This window comes from Hippopotamus amphibius, chromosome 1, assembly GCF_030028045.1.
Source record: "Hippopotamus amphibius kiboko isolate mHipAmp2 chromosome 1, mHipAmp2.hap2, whole genome shotgun sequence".
NCBI lineage: Eukaryota > Metazoa > Chordata > Mammalia > Artiodactyla > Hippopotamidae > Hippopotamus > Hippopotamus amphibius.
The window spans coordinates 75,752,965-75,777,474 of record NC_080186.1 but is presented as its reverse complement, the minus strand read 5'-3'; the positions used below and the strand labels follow the sequence as shown (position 1 = coordinate 75,777,474).

At 34.5% G+C, this 24,510-nt stretch overlaps 1 protein-coding gene and 1 pseudogene across 5 annotated transcripts; both read right to left on the bottom strand.

The window, feature by feature from the left end:
* Positions 1–2,018: 2,018 nt before the first annotated feature.
* On the bottom strand, positions 2,019–3,600 carry LOC130832423 (importin subunit alpha-1-like; annotated as a pseudogene).
* A 2,464-nt stretch (positions 3,601–6,064) lies between these two features.
* On the bottom strand, positions 6,065–24,285 carry DEPDC1 (DEP domain containing 1). Of its 5 annotated transcripts, XM_057718138.1 has the most exons (13): positions 24,107–24,285; positions 22,034–22,299; positions 19,273–19,429; positions 18,719–18,837; positions 18,175–18,305; positions 16,885–16,932; positions 14,635–14,775; positions 12,492–13,343; positions 11,873–12,045; positions 9,871–10,056; positions 8,582–8,767; positions 7,709–7,885; positions 7,454–7,501 (listed from the first exon to the last, which is right to left on the bottom strand). In XM_057718138.1, exons 1-12 carry the CDS (start codon positions 24,152–24,154, stop codon positions 7,745–7,747), a joined length of 2,448 nt encoding a protein of 815 aa, XP_057574121.1. In that variant the 5' UTR covers positions 24,155–24,285; the 3' UTR covers positions 7,454–7,501; positions 7,709–7,744. The 5 variants fall into 5 exon arrangements, with proteins under 5 accessions (XP_057574113.1, XP_057574135.1, XP_057574125.1 ...); XM_057718130.1 differs by having other exon boundaries at positions 6,065–7,885; XM_057718152.1 differs by lacking the exon at positions 7,709–7,885 and having other exon boundaries at positions 6,065–7,501.
* Positions 24,286–24,510: the final 225 nt, after the last annotated feature.

Sequence of the window (24,510 nt, the reverse complement as noted above, 5' to 3'; positions counted from 1 at the left end):
CTTTAGAATTTTCAAAATATAAGTCAGAAAGCTGATGAAAACCCGCAAATACAAAAGTCTGAGACACTGTACATAATGAACAAGAATGCAGGCCTTTTCACTGTATTTTTAGCTTTATTTATTTTTAGCTTTAAGAAAAATTATTGCTAATCTCTACTCCTAGCCAATCATACAAGGTCAAGAAGACAAAAAGAGAGCTACTTTGAGTTGGTGAGAGACACAGAATACTCCAAGATTTCACAGGGTTTTATGTGGTTGAAAAGATTACAGGTGATTTAAACTTCTTCATTCCTAAATCATCTATAATAAACAAACATTACTTTTTAATAAATCAACAAATAATAAAGTAAAAAATATCCCAAAACATCAATTCTCATAACCTCTCTCATATTAACACAATCCCTTTTCTAGTTGTTTGTTTTCATGCTAGGGATCCTTTGCAGTGAATATGAGGTGTTCTCCATAGAACCCCTCAGTGCTCATTCATTTCCCAGCTGTCAGGAATACTGGCTGCACTCCTCTTTAGGAACTGTGTTTGGCTGAAGGGAACTGCTTCACCCAAGGTTACACTTCCTCCTGAATCAACCCATACTCAGTGACCGGTTTACAGGAAGGTACAAAGGTCCAGCTTCTTTTCTCTATTTCGGACAATTCTGAAGGCCCATCCCAGCTCCAGAAGAAAGTTCACTGGGAGGCCTCTGTTACAAGTCTGTTGCAGTTCAACTTTTTCTTTTGCCCCATCCCCCCCAGCACATTTGTCTCAATATTATGGGCAACACGACCTAAGGCAGAACTAAGACTAGTCCTAGGAAACTGACTAAAATAGAATTTTGAATATGGGTCAGTCAATGGCTGGTGCTTGTAATGCGACTATCACTGGTGATTGGTAGAGTACTGACAGTCCCTGCCAAAATTTTTATTGGTGGTGAATTGGCACCAATTCTCAGCCAAGAAAACAAATCTAAAACAATATCACGTATTTGTCTTCTGGTTTGCAGTTTTTAAAAGTCTGTAATTCTTATTTTTGTTCCTCTGTATAAAATGTTTTTTCTCTGAATGCTTTTAAGATTTTCCTCTTTATCACTAGTTTTTGGCAACCTGATTATATGTGCCTTGGCGCAGATTTATGTTTCTTTTGCTGGGGGTTACTTGAGCTTCTGTGGGTTTATGGTCTTTGTTACATTTAGAAAAAACTTCAGCCATTATTTTTGATCAATAACTTTTATGCCCTCCTTTTTTCTTCTCTCATTTCTATAAGCTCCAATCCACATGTTACTCAGTTTCATATTTTCACATAGCTCACTGAGACTCTGTTCTTTTTGTTTTTTCAGCTTTGTTTCCTTTGTACTTTATTTTGGGTAATTCCTATTGCTGTTTTCAAGTTCATGAATCCTTTCGTCTGCTGTTTCTAAGTGGCTCTTAATTTCATTCCATGTAATTTTCATTTTGGGTATTATTTTTTAACTTCTAAAATTTCTCTTTGAATCTTTTTTGTATCTTTCATTTCTATCACTATGTTCCTGATTTTCTTTATATCCTAGAATATATTTACAATATTTATAATCACTGTTAAAATGCCTATTATTTCATTATCTGTCATCTCTGGGTATGTTTCCAATGATCTCTCTTCCCCCTGGTTATGGATTATATATTGTTTTTCTGTTTCTTTGCATGTCTGGTAATTTTTGATTGGATGCTGCACATTGTGATTTTTTACATTGTTAAGTGCTGGATTATTCTGTATTTCTTTCTTTTTTTTGGTGAAGAAAAGGGTGGAATTTAATCTTTATTTACAGGACACTGCAAGATATGAAATTCCACACAGAAATAAGAAACCCACTGAGAGGAGAAACTTCATACAGTATGTACAGTTTGGCACTGTTCAAGTATAGTTTCAGTTGTAAAAAGTGCTACAATAACAAACCACATTTAAAGAGAGTTATTAGTAGAGAAACAGTAAGACAAACTTATACCAAATATAGTCCACAACAAACAACTTTATGCCTCAGATGTACAATCTAAAAGTTGAAGGTCCCAGCAGTGCCTTCCTGAACTTGGAATGTATAGCCTTCAGAGGTAGTTTCTGGCACAACATTTTGATCTTCCTCTTCCTCCACAGAGAAATACTTCTCAATCAAGTTTAATGAAGCTTTGTACACAGACGTGTTTTCATGGTTTTGTAGAGCTTCAATTTTGTCCAAACCGCCACATTCTTCCATCATTATACTAAGTTTCTCAGTTTCACCTAGTTTCTCAGCAGCCTGAAAGATATTTGAAATGGCATCCAAAATAACCAGAATAATTTTGGTATCTTTCGCAGTTAGGAGGTTCAACAGTTCTATTATGCTACAATGAACAAGGTATACAATCTGCTCAACTGTTCTGCCACTTGTATAGTTGGTCACAACCTATACAGCTTCTTTTTGTGTCTTAAAGTCTGCCTTAGAGAGAACGCCAACAAGGAATGGGACTAATCCATGATTCACAACTTGCTGTATCTGGTTCTGGCGGCCAGCCGTGATGTTTGACATTGTCCACGTAGCTTCCTTCTGAATGTTAGTTTTGGAGTTCATTAGCAGGCTGGGAAAGACGGCAAGTGCTCCTGCATCTATTACAACCTGAGTCTGTTCATCTGTCCCAGTGACAATATTCCCTATGGCTCTTAGCGCGGGAGTCACAATTGGCAATTCAGTAGCTCCTAAAAGCTTCACAAGTTGGGGTACAACCCCAGTTTTCACAACCATTTCAATCCATTCATTTGGACCATCAGTAAGGTAGGAAATAGCCCAGCAGGTATCAGCTAATACTTCTGGATTATCGTGATGCAGGAGATGGACTAAAGTAGGAAGAATTTGCTCAACAGCATCTAAGGGGGGGGCGCAGGATTCTTGTTGCGCAAAGATTTGAAAGTGTCCAGGTAAGATTATGTAAGTAACCACATGCTAAAGATGACATATCAGGAACTGCCAAAAGTGCCAACAGCAGGTCAACTGAACCATACTTGATAACCAAGTCTTGGAAAACTGAACCATCACCTGCAATGTTTCCTAGAGCCCATACAGCTTGTTCACTTATGTGAGTGTGGGGAGATGCCAACAGAGAAATGAATGCTGGGATAGCACCTCCATCTACCACAGCCTTGGTCTGTTCTTATGTCCCAGAAGCAATGCTGGTGAGGGCCCAAGCAGATTCAAACTGAATGGGACTACAATCAGTTCTGCCCAAGGACACAAATTTTGGAATCAAACCAGCCCAGATTATGTTGTCTATGGGGGGCTGTTTTTCCCTAGAAAGCAGTTTCCTAGCAGCTTGAGTAGCTTGGAGCTGGCTTTCCAAGTTGTTGCTATTTATGCCTTTGACAATGTCAGCAACAGACCAATTTACAGTGCCCTGGTTGTTGCGGTTTTCCTGCAGTGGAGAAGTAGCGTCATCAGGAAAAGAGCTGACATTTCTCCTTTTCAGCATCTGGTGATCCTTCTTAGCTTTCCTCAGCTCCACATTAACTTCTCGGCGCTGACTCATTTCTGTACTGTCTTTCCGCTTGTTCTTGAATCTGTTAAGGTGGGCAGCTGGTGAATTAGCATTCTCATTGGTGGACATGGTTCTGAGACAAAAGGAGAAAGCTACATAGCTGGCTCAAGCATCCAGAGGCAGTGGTGTGCGGCGCACAGGCTGTGGGTCGGCTGCCCTCAAAACGTCCACCACGGTCAGCCCGAGGATGGTCTGTATTTCTTTAAAATATTGAACTGTGTTCTGGCATACATGAAGTTACTTGAAGAGCAATTTGAACATTTTGAGGCTGTTTTAAACATTCATTAGGGTGAATTCAGAGCACTTTTTATTCTAGGGCTAATCTGGCCCCACTACTAAAGCACAACTCTTCTGAAGATGCTACACAATACCCCAAGTATTACAAGCTCTCTATATTTTGGCTGATGGGAATATGACTTACTCCCAGATCTGTGAGGTACAGAATTGTCTAGTTTACTGCTTTCCAGTCCACTCATTCTCATTCTTTCCTTGGCTAGTTTTTTATTTTTTATTTTTATTTATTATTTTTATGACTGACTTCACCCTAACCCATGCCAATTAGTATCCAACAAAATCTGTAGACCACTGCAGATCTCTGAAGGGTTTATTTTTTTTGTCTTTTGTCTTGTTTTTATAGCTCTCTGTCATCCTGAACTCTGAATCTCTAGCTTCTTAATGCAGTGAGATTTATTTTGGCCGCCCCGCCCTGCACTGTGGCTTGGCAGCTGCCTGTACACAGTAATCTGGGAACAATCATAGGGCTTACCTCCTTTGTTTTCCTTTTCTCAGGAATCAATCTTTTATTACATGTGGTTTGATGTCTAGAAACAGTTGTTTCATATACTTTGGTTTTCTAGTTGCTTATGGAAGGATAAGTTAGAGACCAACCAATGATACAAAAACTGTTTTTATAATGAGAAAAAGTTAAAACTATTTTCAAATGTCTTATACATTCTGCATTTCCTCAGTACACATCTGAGAGGTTTTTTGGGAGAGAGAAACAGCTATTCTGTACATTTTTTTTCTCCAGTTCTTAGAAAATGATTCTTACTTAATACAAAAGCTAATTCTGAGTTAATAAAAGATTCTTAGTTGCTATACTTTATTGTATTTAGAATTGTTAGGTTTATTCCGGTGAACTGTCTTGCTTTAAGTTTAGAATTTAATATTAAAACCAGCAATCCTTCATTTCTCTCCTAGAAGTTTCATTTCAATAATAACACCACATGCATACACATATACATACATGTGCTTTACCTTCAAAATCAAAGGGAGATATATTTGTTGGAGAGGTACACAGGCTTCCAGGATATAAAATTCTGGAACTATTTTTAATCTTCCAAACGAGGTAAAAAATATCAGCAGTGATAGAACAGAATATATATTGTGAGATATGAGGACAGAGATTTGGAAGGAAAGGAGTTTTAATCAGCAGAAATCTTATTAAACTCAATATAAGAGGAAAGGACTTAGAAATTGAGCTCGGGCTTGCTAAGTTCAAGATTTAAATATACTGCCTCTTAATTATCTTAACAACCTGGTTAGGTAGATGTTATTATTCATATTTTACGGATGAGGAAACTCATAGTTTACATTTTCCAAGGACAGAAAGCTAGTCAGTAGGAAATTCCATGTATTAATAATTTTTACTACTGAGTGCTAGATAACTGGACACTATATGAGAAGATCATTAAATGAAAACAATTAGCAGAAGCTGTTGGGAGTGGGTGGTGGCAATAACTTCTGGGACCAGAACTACAATTTCCTAGGCATTCCCACAGATTTGCTAGAGTATTTCACATCCTCTCCCTTCAAACTCGCAACATTCTCCCCACCATACTTTACTCTCAAGGGTTGACTTTGATTCTTATTTCCCAAGACAGTAAAAGAAAATTAGAAGATATTTTTTATAAGCACTCAACATCAAATCAGCCCATCAATATTTGAAATTAAAGACTCTGCCTTTTTTTTCTAATACAATGGTATCAGAAAAGGTTAATAAGCCTTCTATTTGTGTAATGTGTCCTGTATGCTTTCACATATTCAAGGATATTGCTTCTGAAGATATTAATGCTTTCCTTCATCAAATTTTCTCTTTATATTAGACCAAATATTTTCAACAGTATGTACAATCAGAAACTTTGTTTCATAACTAAAAAATAGCTTAATAAGACTCACCAATTGTTCACAATTTTGTTTTGGTTCTTTTCTGCCCAAAGCAATTGAGAGGGCTATATTTTTGCTAAGATTTCTTCTAGTGCTATAATTCTAGGTGTTTCTAGTATTAATTTCTAATGTTTTTCGAGTACCTATGCTATGCTAGATACTGTGCTAAAAACTTCTCATGAATTATTCTATTTAATACTCACAACAATCCTAAAAGACAGGTACTATTCTAATCTTTACTGTACAGATAAGAAAACTGGGATTTAGAGAAATTAAATAACCTGTCTGGGGTTACACAGTAAATAGCACAGTAGGATTCAAATCTGACTTCAGAGTTCACACTATTAAAGTGTTACATCATGTATTTTGTAATCTCAATTGCATGCACACTAGTGGAGATCAAAGTTTAACTATGTCTTTATAATATTTATATATTTAATATCAACAAATATAAAATTAAACTGTTACAAAACCCACAATAGTTTTTATCTCAATATGCAACATAATTCACATTATTACACACCTTTAAACAAGAAAACTTTTAGTATACAAACACCCTGGGAAGAATTCTAATTTGGTTCAATATTTTTACAGCTAAGGTTTCTGGGCAAAAGATAAAGTTATTTTCTGTCCCTATTTTTACTAAAAATATTAATTTCAAAAGGAACATTGTCATTTTACAGTATGACATTACACTGAAAAATCAAAACAGCCATTGAACAATAAGTGTTTATTACATCCCAGGTATCATGTATATCTTTACTCTTACCAAATAGATATTAAATAATCTTCAGAAAAATTTGGAAGAAAAGCTGCTTCAAGTTTATACGAAGTTAGTCAAGCAGAAATTTGGAGAACCTTCTATTAAGAGGCTAGGGATTTACACTTGACATTTTCTTCCAACGAAATAATAAAGCCAGTGTGATACCAGCTTGACATTTTATTTATAAAAAGTATTTAGGGCACTGATTCTCAAAGTTGGCTGAATATTGGAATCAACTAGAGAGTTTTAAAAATACTGAGGCCTATGTGCCATCCCTTAAAATTTCGATTTAATCAGTATATGGTAGGGCCCTGAGCATGTATTATTTTAAAACCCTCCATGTGATTCTAATATGCAACAATTTGAAAAACACTACCTTAGAAAATTGTTTCACAATTAAAAAGGCTAGTCTTCAGTTGAATGAATCCTCATGACTTGATTTCAGGGGGTGTACTGTTATTTTAAGTACCTGATAGGTATATCTCCATTGATTAGTAAACAATACTTTGGGGAAGAGGTTTTCTGTTTTATTCATCATTTTTTTCCACATCTTGAAGAATGAAAGGCACATAGTAGTTGCTAAATAAATATCTTTTAAATGAATACATGATTGCCTTATACTTCTTTCACATCTCTATATTCTAGTAGATTCATGAAGATAAGAATGCAAAAGGTATTTATTGAAAAAAATGAATAACCGAAGCAGTTGGGGTAAATGTTTAAGGCAAACCAAAGTCTTATGTATACATATTTTAAAAAGACATACATATATAAATAGATCAAAAATAGAAGAATATACAAGAGTGCAATACTTAGGAGTTGAAAATTAATTCATCGAGTTTTCAAATATTCTTCACATTCTTACACTTAGAAACAAAAGTAATACTAAACTAGTTCTTTAAGCTAACATCCATAAGCACATGCAGATAAGTTGTTTTTTCTTTTTTTTAAAGAATTACAGCTTCATCTTGAGCAAATATCATTTTTCAAAATTCAAGTAAATGAAATCTTAGCACACATCATGATAGCTTTTCCGGATAACTGTATAAAAAACAAAATATTATTTCTGGTTAAAATATCTGGTATCACCTATTGTTACTTGCTCTCAGTTGAGATTCACTAGTTTCTGAGCAGTTTTACATTGATAAAAACTATTTTGGCACTTCCTTACACAATGTTTTATTTAGAAAAACCTTATTAATAGACTTCCTTTGTAGTAGCTGAATTCTTAGATATGGCTTCACTTACCAAAGTTCCACAAGTATTACATAATTTTCAATTCAATTAGTATCTTAAACTACGCAACTTTGGTTTTTTTAAAATTAGCATTGGTTGCTTGATTGTAGGTTTGTCACCAAAAAGTGCTGCTTCACTTTCAGAGGTTGGAAATCTTTTCTGATATATCAAGGGATATTCCTTCTGAAACTTAAAAACGAGGTAAGGAATTAGAGGGTATTTAACACTACTATCCAAGCGGAAGCCGCTGGTCAATATTTTATAAGGATTCAGTGCCTTTCTCAAAGATGTATTAGAGATGAGTATCCTTTCACTTTATCCTTGCTTCTTCCTCTACTTTCCTCACATATGAAAGGTACCCTGTAATATTTCTTAGATCCCAGTTAGCATTAACATTCTAGGATTCTCTTCTGCTGTTAATTCTCCTAAATTCCAGATGTTCTTCTTTTCTCATTGGTAAAGTCTATGAAGGTGAAAAGGATCTAGTTAGTATATTTCATATATCTTTGAGTGTCTCAGACCTGGAATTCGACTTACCAATATCATGTGGCTACAGGGTTTTGATGTAGAGCTAAAAATTCTAAATAATAATGATGAGTCATTAAGAGTTACATATTATAATCCTAAGTTTATAATTATTTTCCCAGGTAATGCATGCTTTAAATATAAAACACTGGAAGTAAAGGAAAATATCTGTTATTATTGTAATTATTAAAATTTCAGGACAGAGTAAAACCAGGCAGGTAGTCATACATAGCCTTATATATATGATATTTAAAATTCGAAATATTAAAATGAGAAATTAGATTTTAAATGTTATTAAATAACAACCAGCAATAGCATATTAGAAAATATTTATGATTGAGAACTTGTTCATTCTCTTACCTGTTTTAGTTTTTTCCTTTTCTCCTTTAGAGGCAAACTCTTATTTTTAATAATGTTCTCCAAAAGTTCTGCAATTGCAGCTTGAGAGGTAGAAACTTTTTGCTCATCAAACTCCTGAGCACTAATTTGCTTACAGTATGAATACGTTGGCAAAGGAGCAATCACTCCATCTCCAGGATTTTTAATCTGTAATGAACAAAATGATACAGTCAAATCTATTAATTCTGGTCATGTTCCTATTTGATAAACGGTTCTTTTGCCACCAAACATTCAACACTTTAAGAAAAAACTGTATTATGTAGCAGAGCAGCAATAAATCAGTAGGGTCTCAATCCCAGCCCTACAACCTACTAGCTTTATAACCATCAGCAAGTTATTTAAACTTGTCTTGGTCTGACTCCTCATCTGTAAAATGGGGATGTATATGAGATAATGTATATAAAATGCTCAGCACACAAGTATTAAATAAAGGTAGCTATCATCACTAGTACCATTAACCATGGAGTTTATTCTTTTAACTACAAAACACTAACAAAGTGATATTTTAATTCACCTTAAAACATTAATACTTTGCAACAGTAATCGTTCAAGTGTTCATCTACTATTTTTGAGGTGTAAGAGCCCAAATCTGTAGACAAGAGAAAGAAATTGTAGGGGATAGTTATAATTATGGTAAGTTATGGTGATATTAGAATGGTATGTATAGGAAGAAACATGAATACATGTGCTGGGCAGCCAAAGACTGAATATAGCAGACATCTGTTGTTTTCGGCTGCTTAGATTCCTTCTCTCCTAATAAAAGTTCCTTCCCATTCTACCCCAACTATCCTTACCTTTTTTGAAGAACAGATTCTTCTCAAATCTATGTAGAGCTACTCAGAGAATGGGCCCTCTCTTCAACCCACTCACCCTCAACCACCCAAAGAATGTGCATTTAACCTAGATTTGGCCAATCTGAGTCCATACTAATAACTTTTCAAATTGGAGGTGAAGGAATGGCTTTTTCTCCCTTTGGATTGCAAATGTAAGCCTATGACTCAAGACCTTTAATCAGCCATATCACATCATGTGAAAGAGCCATTTTTCAAATATAGGATCGAAATGGAAATAAAGAATAAAGAAGGGATGGAAACAGAGTCCTATTGCTATTTGAATCTCCATATTCTGTCTACATTCCTGACTTCTGGAGGTTATTTATGTGAGCTGATAAAATCTCCCTTTTTGATTAGGCTAGCTGGAGATGAGTTTGCCACTTGCAACTGGCTAATGCAGAGAATTTTAAGACTTACAATACATACATGGCCCTTTCTTAAGTAGTCAAGATGTTTCTCTACTGCGGTCTGTAAGTAAGAGGGTACTTGAAGAATTTCCTGTTGATGATCCATCAAGAAAGAAACTAATCTTGCAGCAAGAAGCTCATCAAGATCTACTTCTTCAGCACAGCGTAACACACACCGAGAAAAAGTGTGTATCATCTAGAAACATTAAAAGATGTGAATTGAAAAACAAGATTTTATATAAATTAGAATATCAGCAATTTCTAGGTAGCATTAGGCTAAAGGATTGAGATAAAGTGATAAACAGACTTCAGTTTAAAAAATGAGGACAATAACATTACATTAGAAAGAATAAAATGCCAATTATACTTGTTAAGTATTTCCTTAATATAAATTCCAAATGATTACAGAAGGCTTAGTTTCTTCAATTTTGTCACAACTTTATCAGGTAACACCATAGATTCCAATAATACCATATAAATATGGTGCTTAAAGACTGTTAGAGAACTCCATAAAAACACAAAGTAGGAGAATATATAACATATAAACATAAGTGGTTATAGGGTTGGCACCATTTTATCTTTTGAAACCCGAAAACAGTTTTTTAATGCTATTCCATCAGTCTTTAAAAACAATTAATACATGTATTTTTCAATTCCATCATGATAATCTTCAAATCATGTGATAAATTGTTTCAAAACTAATTTACTCTCATTCATCTCCATATAACCTACCAAATATAAGACACATACATGCATGAACGCTTGCACACAAGCACACAGAAATACACACCTCATTCTAAAATAATTTGAATATCAGAATTGTATTTTAAGTATTTTGCACATAATAGATGGTGAGCATATTTATCGACTTGAAATATTTTTAGTTTTATTCCTACATGCCTGGCAGGCTTTCCTATCTTCTTCCAATGCTCAGTCCTCGGCTTTTAATTCTTTTTTTTTCTCAGCTTTGTAGAGCTCATTTACTCCCATAGCTTCAACTACCACTTTTGCAAAAAATATACCTTCTGCCCTGATGTTTCTTCACCAAATTCAATTCTGTTGGATAAATTTCACTTGGATGTCCTATAACCTCAAACTCAAAAAGTGTAAAATCAAAATTACCTCCTTCCTACTCACATCTCTCTAAATATCTTCCCTTACAAACTTCCCTATGCTTTTTAATGGTGCCACAATTACTCGAGAATAATTCTTCCTCTTTATATTAGGTCTGTCATTATTAAAAAACTGTCCTTAATCAATGGAAGAATGGAGCTTAGCCCCAGATTCCTTGCTACAAGAACATCTTGTAAATTGAAGCTGAGCTCTGAGGAAGTAGCAGCTCTTTATAGAAGAAAGACAGACGAAGAGAGAGAGAAAGGAGGGAGAGAGATATTAGAGACACTATTTTAAGAGTTCATTTCCAATCAATATCTGCATATAAATGCCACTTCCCTCAACTTCATGTGGAGCCGAAGACTGCTTCACAGTAGTTCTCCCAACTTCTTGCCCACAATGACAAGCTACCCTAATTCACATAACACATCAAATACAACTTTCCCACTACCACAATATCTGAAACACTTCAACTTACTACACATGAACTTCCAATTAATTTTCTATTTCACAGGGTTATAATGCCCTTCAGCTTTCAACAGTGCCTACATCTCCTCTTCCTTCCCCACCAAACAGAACTGGCACAGGCAATATAATATGGTCTGACAGTATGGGTTAATCACTACGAAGTGATATAACAAGAGTGAACAGGCAAAGTCCTCAGACAAGATAAAGATCAAGATTTGAAAGTATAAAAGATTGGGCACAAAGGATTAATGCACCAATATTCTGCTGCTAGTAAAGGTTAGACTTTCAAGAGCCGTTTTAACTCAAAAATCTAGGATTTCAAGACCATGACATCACTTTAGTATTCTTAGATGGTTTGATTTTCTTTTTCTTTTTCTTTGGGGGGGTGGTTTATGAACTGGACTTATTCTTTCCTTAAGAAATCAACTTACCAGTGATCTTGTACCCATTGCATCATGAAGTTGGGGCATATCAACATTTTGACTCATTCGAGAAATCATGCGCATTAAAAGTTGAAGCTTTCTACGATTTGGTGGGGGAAGTAACAAACAACATAACTGTAGTGCATCGATGGCAACCCTCTCTAAATGAGGTTGCAGCAAACCTAGAAGGCAAAATTACCCCCCAGAAAAAAAAAAAATCAATGACACTAGCTGCTTTCATACTTTCAGCATATAGTTATATAAAGAAGGCAAAATAATATTTTAATATTCCATTTCTTTAAAAACTATTCTCAGAAATTTCCACATTCTTCAAAAACATGGGAAGATACTCATTATTTTCTTCATAACCCACTGGATTATGAAGGATTGAAAATCCTTCACTTATTACAAAGTTACTGAGAATAAGTGCAATTTAAGGGAAAGCAAAGGAGTGCTTTAGGTAAGCAGAATAAATCTTGGTTATGCCATGACAAGTCTTTTACAATAGGAAGCTTTCCTTCTGGAGGAAAAAAATAAAGCCATTTCAGAGAAGAAAAGCCAGGTAAGCGAAACACAGTTAGTAAACACTAAAAGTTAATATTACATGCACTGAAAGCATCAATCTTACTTTGTGTGCCAGTCAACATAGAAGAAGCTGGAGATAAAGAGTTTTCTGAAAGTTCTATTGTACTTTTGCAGAGTCTTTTATTGATTGTGGCACTAGACTCTCCGGGTTCACCTTCCATAGCTGTTTGCACACTTGTACTGCCTTGTCCAAGATTTGGTTTCATGATAATTTCAGCCACTGGCATATTAATACAACTATTCCTTCTTGTACTACTTCTTAAAAGTAAACTCTGAGATCTACAAAGCTGTTTTGACTTGAACTTTCCATTACATAACTCCTCTTGGTCTTGAACAGTCAAAGTAGAGGTTCTCTTAAAACCAACACAGAGTAGCTTTTGAATACTTTCCTCTGAATGAAGATTCATTAGGGATTCCTGTTTGGTCTCAGACTCTAAAAAATGTTTATTATTTTGTCCTTCTATGTTCAGAACAGATTGATGGAAGACACTGGAGACCTCTTTACTTGAACTCCCTGGTAAATCTACAATTCCATCTAATGAACAGCACCTTGGTTTGATGTTAGAGGATAGAACATGCATACTACTTAAGCCTATTAAATTATGACAACTTCCTCCCATTATGTCATTAGTACTGGCTCTTCTGTTTTTTAAATTAACTAGCTGCATTTTCTTAGCATATTTTTCTTGAAATCCTTGATCACTTATCTGCAGTCTCTCAGTAGTATCTGATTCTTCTTTGTTTTTGTCTTTATGAAGCAGACTGAGAAGAAGACACTCAGTTGATTTGAAGGAATTCAGACTTTTTAAGTGAAGGATTTTTGAAGACTGTGGATCATCTTGGATTTTATGTATCCCACAGGGTCTATCTGAAACTGTGACGTAGCCACAAACAACTACCAGGAAATGAAACAAAAATTAAGATGCAACTGTATGACAGTAGACAAAAATAAAACAACAGTAACATTAAAAAAATAAAGCATCACTATAGTACATATTGTTAGTATAGTACAAATAGCAGTTGCTTAATTTAGAAGCCACTTAAATAGGACACATGCAACATTCAGTTACAAAGTGCGAGATTAGAGGTTTTCTAACCTGTGATGAAAATAACTTTAAAATTTATTTCAATAATCTAATTAAATGGATTGAGTCAAATACACGAAAAAATATCTACTTTCAGTCTACAAGTATTAGAAAGTTCTTAATTATAAGACAACTGTAGTTTAATAAAACATATATATAGTTTTTGTCTCTGGTACCTGGTACAGAGCTCCTAAAACCCAGGGAATTTCCAGAGTGATAGGAGTCTTTTGTTATTCACAATGAGCCTATCTGAGCAAGCCTCAGTTTATGCTAATGAGGTGACTTAGGGCTGGCCCTGCTTAGAAGGTTGGAACTTTCAGTCCTCCCTCAGACCTCCCTGAAGGTGGTTATTGTTGTTGGTGGAGATCAAACTTAATCAACAATGACCAGTGATTTAATCAACCATGCCTATGTAATGAAACCTCAATTAAAACTCTGTAACAACACAGCTATGGGAGCTTACTGGTTGATGAATACATGCTCAAACTTGAGAGGGTGACATTGCTGGAGCAAACACAAAAGCTCTGCACAACCCTTACCCCCATTTCTTACCCTATATATCTCTTCCATTTGGACTTGTATCCTTTATAATAAACTGGTAATCATTAAGTAAAGCACTTTTCAGAGTTCTGTGAACTGTTACAGTGAATTAGTAAACCTCAGCGGGGTTGTGGGAAACCCTAACTTGGTAGTTAGCCAGGCAGAAGTGTGAGAAAACCTGAGGACATCATTTGCAGCTGGTGTATGAAGTGAGGGCAGTGTTGTGGAACTGAGCTCTTAATCTGTGAGGTCTGAGCTAGCACTGGGTAGTTAGTATTAGAGTTGAAAGACTTTGTTCTCAACTTTTTGGGGTCTGGGTTAACTCTGAGTAGTTAGTGTCAGAAATGAACTGAATTGTAAGGCTGGTGTAGAGAATTGGTGTTGGAATGGTATATTTGAATTACTGGAAAACAACGTAATAGCAACCAAAGTATTCCTGAATTTCAAAATAATTTATAGCCTGCCACCTTCATATTTACTTATACTTTTAGATCTTTCAAATTATGGGGGACTTGGAAACTAATAAAATAAATTTAAATAATAAAAAAAATTTATACATACCCAAAATGTTCACAAATAATTCATAACATTCAAAGGTAAGTAGAGGTTCAGGGAGATCTAGAAAATAATCTGCAATTGTTCTGAATACATCTCGTTCAAATCCAACATAAGTTGGATTATTCATATCATTACTTCTTGGCCCTAAGTAGAAGGCAAAAAAAAAAAAAGTGAAATATACTTTATTTTAAATACAGTTTTTAAAGATACTTATAAAAAGCATAAAGCCTATATTTATTTCATGAAGGAGTTACGTTTAACAAATTCTGTCACAATTCAAAAATTTAAAGGGTTGTGCATATCTCATTCCTTCTCACCATCTTTTCATTAGAAAGCACTGCAATTTTTGCATTTTGTTTAATTTTAATATTTATATGATTAAAAATTGTATATAAAGCAAAATTCAAAATATTTTAAAAGCATCAGGACAGTTTGTTTTAATGGGATTGTATCATAATTCATTTTAAAAAGCAAAGAAAATTTGGATCATGCAAATAATTCTTCCAAATTGTCTTTTGTAAATTTATATTTTCATGATTAAATTTTGCCTGACGTGAAACATACCCTCAATGAGTTTAAATATCTTTACATTGCTGTTCCATTAGCTTAACTTTATTGAAATAATCTTGCATACTCATTAGTATTTTCCTCAGAAATAAGTTCTGATCTCATGTTACAGATGAGAAAACTGAAGCTCAGAGCAACTTGCTCAAGATGAAAGAGCTTTGGTGGAAAAGCTAAAATTAGAACTTAGCGCAGTGTAAAGTGAGAGCAAGTCACAGGATCTTGAAGTTCAACAGCATTTAAAGTGTGGTCCATGGACTACATAACCAGAATCATCCAGTGCATCTATTAAAAGTATAATCTCCTCTTTCTAGTCCAGGATCTATCAGAATTCCTATGGAGCTAGGAATTATTGATCTAGAAATGTTTGCTTCTGGTTCACTAATTTCCTAACACTGGGCATCTTTGCTATAAGAATCTTCTGAGATGTGATTTAAAAAAAAAAATAAGTGCTGACGTACTGAATTGACTGAATCTGAATTTTTGCTGAGTTTCCCTAGTAACTGTGATATGCACTCAGATTTGAGTTACTATGCTATCTTTCAAGTTAACACACATACACACACAATAGCTTAAAGGCTAATAAAGATTTTATGTGGAACAAAATAAATACACATTTTTTCTGAGGAGGATATAAGAAATATTCTTAACATGTAGAATAAAAAATTTGATAATCATTAAAAGTTTCTAAGATAGAAAATACTTTACTGGAATTAAAAAATACAGAATTTATAGTTAGCGATTCTAGGTTTGAATACATAGATCCTTACATATTACAAAAAAGACTTTCTAAGCCTTAGTTTTCTTTTCTAGAAAAAAAATTGGAAATAGTACACTGATCACTGATTCCCGTATGTCCCGTATTTACTTTATTGCTATTTATTCTGTTATTTTGTCACATTGACACCCAGTGGACAACAAGGGAATATATACTTATCCTGAACATTAATAAAACACTAATTTTATAAGAACTAGAAAAATACTTTTGTGACAAAATTATTAAGATATAATTTAACTTTTGATGATTCAGAAGCACACACCTCTGCACATTTTAAAAATTGATTTTCAAGAGCAATTAGGGTTTTGTACTTGAACCAGCATCTTAAGTTATAAAAAACAATTATCATAGATCACTATGGAAAAAGCTTGGAGAATGAAATGCTAAAAAATGATCTGATTAGTGACAGACCATTTTTTTCATAAACATAAAAGACCCATTAATATATCCTATGGAGTAGAAGCATGTCATGAAACACCTGAATGTTGAAGCTGTGTACAATGGCAAGGGGACTGAGGTGGGTTTTATGAGACTTCACTTCTGACTGGAAGTTTCCACTTACAAGCTGCTTTACTTATAAGCTGCTATTTGAACTCTTTGGACTCACTAAGGCAATTGATGTAGATTACACCTAAAAATCCTTTGAGATCCTCTAAGCCTATGATTTTATGATTTATGGGAACTGAGGACTTGGATTATAAAATCACTATCTGCATAGAAAAAGTTAAGGGGTCTATAACACACTCCACATGCAAAGAAATGTAATCAATTCTACTAGATCTTCATTTAAGCATCGACAGAAATAATATAATTTTATTAGGATTTTTATAAATTATTAAAAATAATTCCCTGGTTCTTATTAAATACTATCAATATAACACATACACACACACACACACAGTTTAACTTACAATTTGCTAGGCACTTCATGGCAGATAATACCCAGTGAGGAAGGTCATCTACACAAAAAATTAATAGGGTTTAATCACAAATTATGATGATAGTATATTTAAAACTTCACACTTATTACATAATTATACATACATGTGTATATGTATGTATATGTACTATCAGGATTTAAAATGATTACATATTTAATAAGACATAGGGCCAAGACTATTTTAAAATACAAGTTTAAAAAGTTAGCTATGCTATTTGAATATTACTGATTTGAGTTAGTTAGACCTACGATTGAAACAAGCTATATCTGAATATTAAGGTCCTTTCACAGTAAGGCTTGCTTAAAATCTTTCAATTGCCACTAAGTGAAATATGAGGTGTAAGTGTAGCAATATTTTGACACAAACACAAAAACCACACATACACTTGACTTGAAAAGTCAATAGTTATAAAGAATAGAAAGCTTAGATGGAGAGTACATACTTAAGTTATTTTAGGTAATGAAAGATGAGATAGGTCCAAAGCTACATGCATACACAACACAGTTCTTAAATTTCAACATTTACTTTTTTGCTCCTACGATTAAAACCTCAAAGTTCTTATCCACAAAAGTAACCCAAAGTAATGCATGACAGTTAATTCTACAGACAGCAACTGATTATAAAAAAATGAGACAACATTTTGAGTAAATTTATTAATATATTTCCTATAAGTCTTCTAATACATGTTGTTTAAATTATTTTCCTGATTTTTCTATCTTATATCTGAAATCAATACATCATATAAACATAAATAGAATATAAAGCCAGTGTTCTTTAGAATACTGTTCTTACGAGTTTGGACTTATTTATTGTGTGTTACTTTGGTTTTGCATGTATGTCTTGATCCCTTTAAAGTTATATATAACTTCTCAAGTAAGCTCCAGGAAGGCATGGACCATTTCTCTCTTGCTCATCACTAATCTTTAGCACAATGCCTGGCACATTGTAGGTCCTCAGTAAAATGTGATTAATAAATAGTTTTCATTATATTTACATAACTTTTGGATGCTTAAACCTGTCATTAAAAACAAATTCATGCATGAATCTACATTAAGAGCTAAAATAATAGTGTGAATAATCATTTAAAAATTATTCCATCATGATTACTAAAGCACCTCTGCTAAAACTTAGGAGACTCCATGATATTCTCTCAACTGAAGAATTCTACTTTCTACATTTTGGTTTCTATTTATCCCTACAATAGCTGCAACCTTTGTTAGCAAGTTTAAAATGATTTCCACTTTTTTTATTGATACCAACCTGATTTGTCTTGCAGTATAACTACTCCATGTTTACTTGTACTGGTCATGTTGTACATTATATACTGAGGAATTACTTGTTTGGGATTTATGACTTCTTCTAGGGATGACACACCTAAAATGGTTTGCAGGCTAAATAGAAGAAAGAATACACTTTTTTTCTTCCATAAAATAAGTGGAATAGAATATACATATGAAAGAGTATGAATGGAAAACAAACAAAGCTTTCAGAATATTTTTCTTAAATCAAACCTCTAAGTCATATTAGTATCCACTTTAAAGTATATTTATCTTAATAACCTTTGAAGTATTCCATTACAGACCCCAAACTATAGCTACAACTTTGAGTCAAAGAAGAAGCAAATCATACTGAAAACATTCTACTTCTACTGTATCAGAACTATCACAAGAGTATTTGTTAAGAAACACACATGCAGGTTAAATTCTAAGCTTTGAGAATTAATCTGTTCTTCTTCAACAGCATATCTTAATGAAAATAATCAAATTAACATTCTAAACACCTCAGGAACTTGGTTATAGCTTACTAGATCATAATAACATATCTCCAAACTTCTTCAATATCTTTCTGGCTTATTTCTCTATTATCAACTGAGTTTTCTTGATCTTCGCTGATTATTTCACAGTTCATTTTTTCTGCATTTTCCTGAAAAAAAGAATTAATTTGGCTTAATATGGTATGCTCAAATTTTGGAAATAATGAACTGACACCACTTCGGATATTTAGTAATTCTATTAGGAACAGTCCATTGTGGAACTACAAGGTGTTACTTATAGAAATAATGTAATATATGGTAATAGAGCTTTTCGTTTTGCAGCTGCGCCCACTATCCTCAAATTAATTTAAAACTAAGCATGCTTAATTTATACAAATACTATTTCAAGTATGTCTCACTACCATTTTTATTATCGTTTCTAAGAGTTTTAAATAAATTTACACATACGTTTTTAGAATATAATATAGTCAAGAGATTCCAAGTATTGCCTGCAAGTCTTAAAGAATCATACACTTTTAATGATTCTATTATTAAGCACATGGTAATTATATTTAAACTAGTAATTAGTAAAAAGGATGTTTTACCTGAGAAAAATGTAATCCATGCTTTTTAGGAGTTCTCCGAGATAAGTTTCTTAATTTAAAAATACTATCTTTATCTTTGGAAAAGTTCTCTATGCTATTTTTTCTCAACTCTGGATGCCTTCGTGGAAGAGTTTTAAGTGGAGAATTTGCAGGAAATCTGGTTTAAGAATAACATGCAATTAAATAATGTGAGATCATAAACTTTTAGTGCCAATTTATCTTAAAAATAACTAAAAAAACTGGATTTATTTAAGTTATCAAGGAATGAATATTCTACATAAATTAATTTTCCCATTGTCAAAATTTTTTTAATAGTTTCCTGCTTTCTTTAGTAAACTGTGTGTATTTTAACTTTATTCTTGTATAAATCAGGGTTTTTGCTAGAATCAATTTTTTTGGAGACGCATCGCTTACATACTAAACGTTTTCTAAATTTCTCTCATTAGTTATCTAATTTGTATATATTTTCTGCCCTTCGTAATTGTTCAATTTCCAGAACTCTGTTGTTCCTTTTGATTATGCTTTTCCTCCCTTCAATTTAAAACAAAAATTTCAAAGATACAAAAAAGTACAGAAGATAATATAAAACAACATCCACATAGGTAACCATCAACCAATGCAACTGTTAACATTTTACCAAGACTTCATTATCCTTTTTTTAAATGAAAGAAATTCTTTGCTAATTCTATTTCTCTCTTCCTAAGGGAAATCATTAACCTATAGTTAGTGTATTTCCTTCTTATTCATGTTTTCATACTTTAAATAAACATACACAAACAATATCTCTATGGTATCTTTTAACATACATTAAGTTTATGCATAAGTTTTTAGTCACCTCAGAAGTTTTTTTCTTATTCCTCTGTCCTAAAAATAGTTTCTTATATTCTTTCATAAGAGTTTTATTTTCATATTTAGGTATTTAATTCATGTATAACTCATACCAAGTTTCTTTGTATGTAAGGGTTTATAGTCTCAGCACTTAATGGTCTTAATTTAAATTTAATTAAGCCCACATAATCAGGTAAGGCAATTCTCTGCTTATTGTTCCTCAAAATTGACTTGGACCTTTATATTACCAAATGAATTTTAAAATTTGCTTGTTAAAACATACAAAAAATTACATAGGGGTTTTGAATGAAAAAGCACTGAATTTATACATCAATTTGGGAAGAAGTGACTTATTTATGATACTAAGTCTTCTCATTCATGAACAGAATATCCTTCTCCACTTATTACTTTAAGTACAATTTGATAATTTTCTCCAATATGGTCTTACACATTGTTAGTATACTTTAACTACATCACAGTTTTGTTTCCACTATAAAAGGACTAGAGGTAGAAAGACTAGTTGAAGAATTATGCAGAATGCCAGGTAAGAGAGAATAATAGTCTAATGAAAAGAACATTCACGAAGAGAAGTAGATAGAGAATCCTGAGGCAGCACAACAGACATGGTTTGATAATTATATCATATTTAAAGGGGAGAAGGGAAAAGAATGAAGGCAACTACAGGGAAGATTGTATCATTCATTCAGGTATGGCTATAAGAGGGCAACATATAGGTCAAGAGATGGTAGTGATTTCCCGTATGCTAGATTTGAAGTGCCTGTTTAATAGGCAAAAAGTGGGCTTAAAGCTCAGGAGAGGTATTTGGGTTGGAGGTTTGAAAGTCATAAGAAAAGTAAATGGAGACATGGTGTGAGACTACCCATGGAGAGAGCTCAAGTGTAGACAAGCCAAGGACCTTGAAGACAGCTAAAGGATGAGCAGCAGCAAAGGAACTCAAAAGGTGAGTGACAAGTGGTGGAAAAAGGAAAGATTTGTAGAGTGTTATACAAAATACTCATATGCTTGTTATCATAGTTTACTTTTATGACACAAATCATCTTTGCCACACAGCCAAAAATCAATTTCTACAACATTTCACTTGAAAAGTACTACTTTTGTAGAGTAAAAGCATGGGTATTAGAATCCAAAGACCTAAATTAAGGGAAATATAATTAAGAACTCTGGGTGCAAGAGAGAAAAAGTAAGTACGCTGGCCCAAAGGAGTCAGAAAGGCCCCACAGAGGCTACAACAGAGCTGACATGAGAAGAAATGTATTTACTAGTCTGATGAATGTGTACATGAACATATTTCAGACCAAGGGAACAAAATTTGTTGAACCATGGTCTCAGCCTCTTCACCTGTAAAAAGGAGTTAATACCTACCTTGCTGAGCTATTCTAGGGATTAAATCAAGAAAACATGTAACTCATAAAGTACAGCTTCTGGTACATGATAAATGTTTAAAAGATATTCTCTTCAACCTGTGGTATATTTCTTTTGTTAGCTATTATATAAAGTTTTCTATTATTTATCATGTGTTCTTAGATTATATAGATTATATGTCACTTGAAGGCAAGAACCTGTGAGAATTTGTCTTGTAATTCTTCAATCTATGAAACTAAAGGTTGATAATGTTCTGTCCTTGACATGTTACAGAGCATTCAGAATATGTAAAAGTGACACTATCTCATTCTTTCCTCCCAACTCCCTATTTTATTATATATACTATCATTTTAAAAGTTTGAATTGTGTAGCTATTACCTTTAGCTAACTTCAACTTTCAAATGGTTTTAATCGGACTAAGAGCAGTAAGTTTTCTACAGAAAATATTACTTCTCCTAAAAAGGCTGCTGTTTTAGTAAAGGTGTGATAGAAGTGGAGTGAAACTTGATTGTTAAGTAATTCAGTTTGTAGTTATTTCTTTGTTTAGTACCTGAATAGCTGACTGTTGTCATCAAGATTTTCTGATCCCCATTTGCCTTTGATATCTTCAATGACATGGTTCTTAAGAAATTTTCTTAATAGCTGGATAGTCTGTTGCCTTGTAACCTCAGAACCAAAATTGCTATTATTTCTTAGTAGGTCATAAAGCCAGTCCACTGCTTCTCCCGCTGTAAAACAACTGCCATATTTTTTAAAGTGTTGTCGGTGTTTTCTTAGAGGCATTCCTGCTCGAAAAGATGTGGTAACTTCATTCCACTGCAAAAGGAAAGAAAAAAAAAATTTTTTAAAAATTAGACAAAATTCTCTCATTCATATCTTATTAAATCATTAAAATTCATGAAGAAATCACTTGTCTTACTTGTGCTAAAGAGAATTTTACATCTCATATTGATTTCCTTTTATTAATTCTAGTGTTATAATAATATTTTTATGTAATAGTTTTTGACTAAAAGCACTTCACTGGCTGGTTGGCTTACTTAGGAAACCTAGGAATAATGAAGAAAGAACTACAATGAACCTGCCTTTAGTTCTCAACAGAGAAAGCATTTTATTCCTGTTTCTTTAACCTCAACTAATATTCATATGATAGTGGCAATGTGTCAGACACTATGCATTACATTCGTTATTTCACTTTAATTCTCACAATTCTATGAATAGGTAGTATTACTATCCCATTTTCAGACAAGGAATATGAAGCACAGAGATATTTAATAATTTGACCAAGGTCACACAGCTAAAACCCAGGCATTAGATTGACTCTAGAACCTGCACTCATGACTAACTATGCAGGCCAAACAAAACTCATGGAAGGTAATAATTTTACTAGTAAAATACCTTTATTATTAAAAGAGCTTATATATTTACTAGTGAAGATTCTAATAATGAACATGGAACAGATGGCGTAAATTAAGTTTTAAGCTTTTTGTTTGTTTAATGATGCTGTGATTTATCTACATATTAAAAAGATACTCACACTTTCCAAAACTATTTTCAAATTACCCAAACTTTTAGGTTCGTGGCAGGTCTAAGAGTGGAGGTACTGAATAAACATACAACTTTTTTTTTTTAAACATATAACTTTTTAATTAAAAAAATCCTACATTAGAGGTCAAGAAATTGCATTTGTAATCCTAACTGATGCTACTACTCGCTATGCTACCACTTATTTAACCTATGTGGTCTCAACATCACAATGCAAAATTTCAGGGCTGAAAACACAGTAACTGTACTTTTCTTTCCATACCTCCACATTTCATATATTATTCAAGAAACATATACTGAGGGGCAATTCATCCAGAGAATAAGTTGTTTGTTAGTCTACAGATCACAACACACTTTCACATACAGTATATCTACTCTGGGACATCTCTCAGAGTGGGCATGTATCATCAGCTTTAGTTTACCTATGTGGAAACTGACGCTCACAGAAGTGACTCTCCTAATGTCACATAACCAGTGGCACAGTATCCCCTTGGATTGATGATCCAAATACACGAGACACTCTATACAAGTAAAAATCCGGTGAATATCAACAGTGGTTCCTGATGAGTACTTAACTGAGTTTAGTTATGAAACAGCTATTACCGAGTGGTATTCAGTCGGTACATCCTGCGTTAAATTCTACAGGACCCGCAAAACGAAGTTGTCACAAACAGTCGGGCTTGCCCCCAGTCTAACCCTACAAAGCAGTGAAACTCATTCAAAATTCTTCTCGAATCCCGATGGGGGTAGAAAATCAGGCGTGGGGAGCAGCTAAGCTCGGAATATTCCAAGACATTCCAGGGGACGCCGACAACACCAAAAACAGGAGTCGCTTAAGAAACTGAGTCCGATGCGCCTACCCGGGGCGCCCGGAACAAAGGAGGGGGACAGATCCTCAAAGGAGGGGGACAGGCGTGTCCTGCAAGGGTCCGCGATACACGCGAACTCCCCTCATTCTCCTCTTCAGCGATCCAAGAGGCTCTGGGACCCACGCCACCTCCCGAGAGAAAACTACGAACATTTTCCCGTAAGAGCGGCCATCATCCCGGCTGGCCAGTCTCGTTGTTCCGCGCTGTCTTACCAGCTTGGTGGCCCGATAAGGCCCGGGAGGCACACCCTGATTCTCCATTCAGCCCACCGGGCCCGAAGGTCTGTCAGTGCCCGCTGCCCGGCATGGCGGCGGAACGCAAACCTCAGCCCCCGAGACCCAGGCGGCGGCGCAGCTCCGCACAACCGTCGGCCCCGCCGTCGATTTGAATACAGCAGAGGGCTGCGCTGATTGGCTGCGCCGTCGGGCCACGTGACGCGCCGCCCTGGCCCCGCCGCAGGAGGAGTGGGTTGTGGATTCTCGCGGCTGTGGCGAGGGCCGGTGTGGCTCGCACCCGCTGGTTCTGCTCCCGGGCCGGGTGGGTGAGACTGGCGCCCGGCCTCACCTGGCTTCCCTGAAGCTGCTTCTCCCTCTTGCGGTCGTTGGCGAGGCGGAGT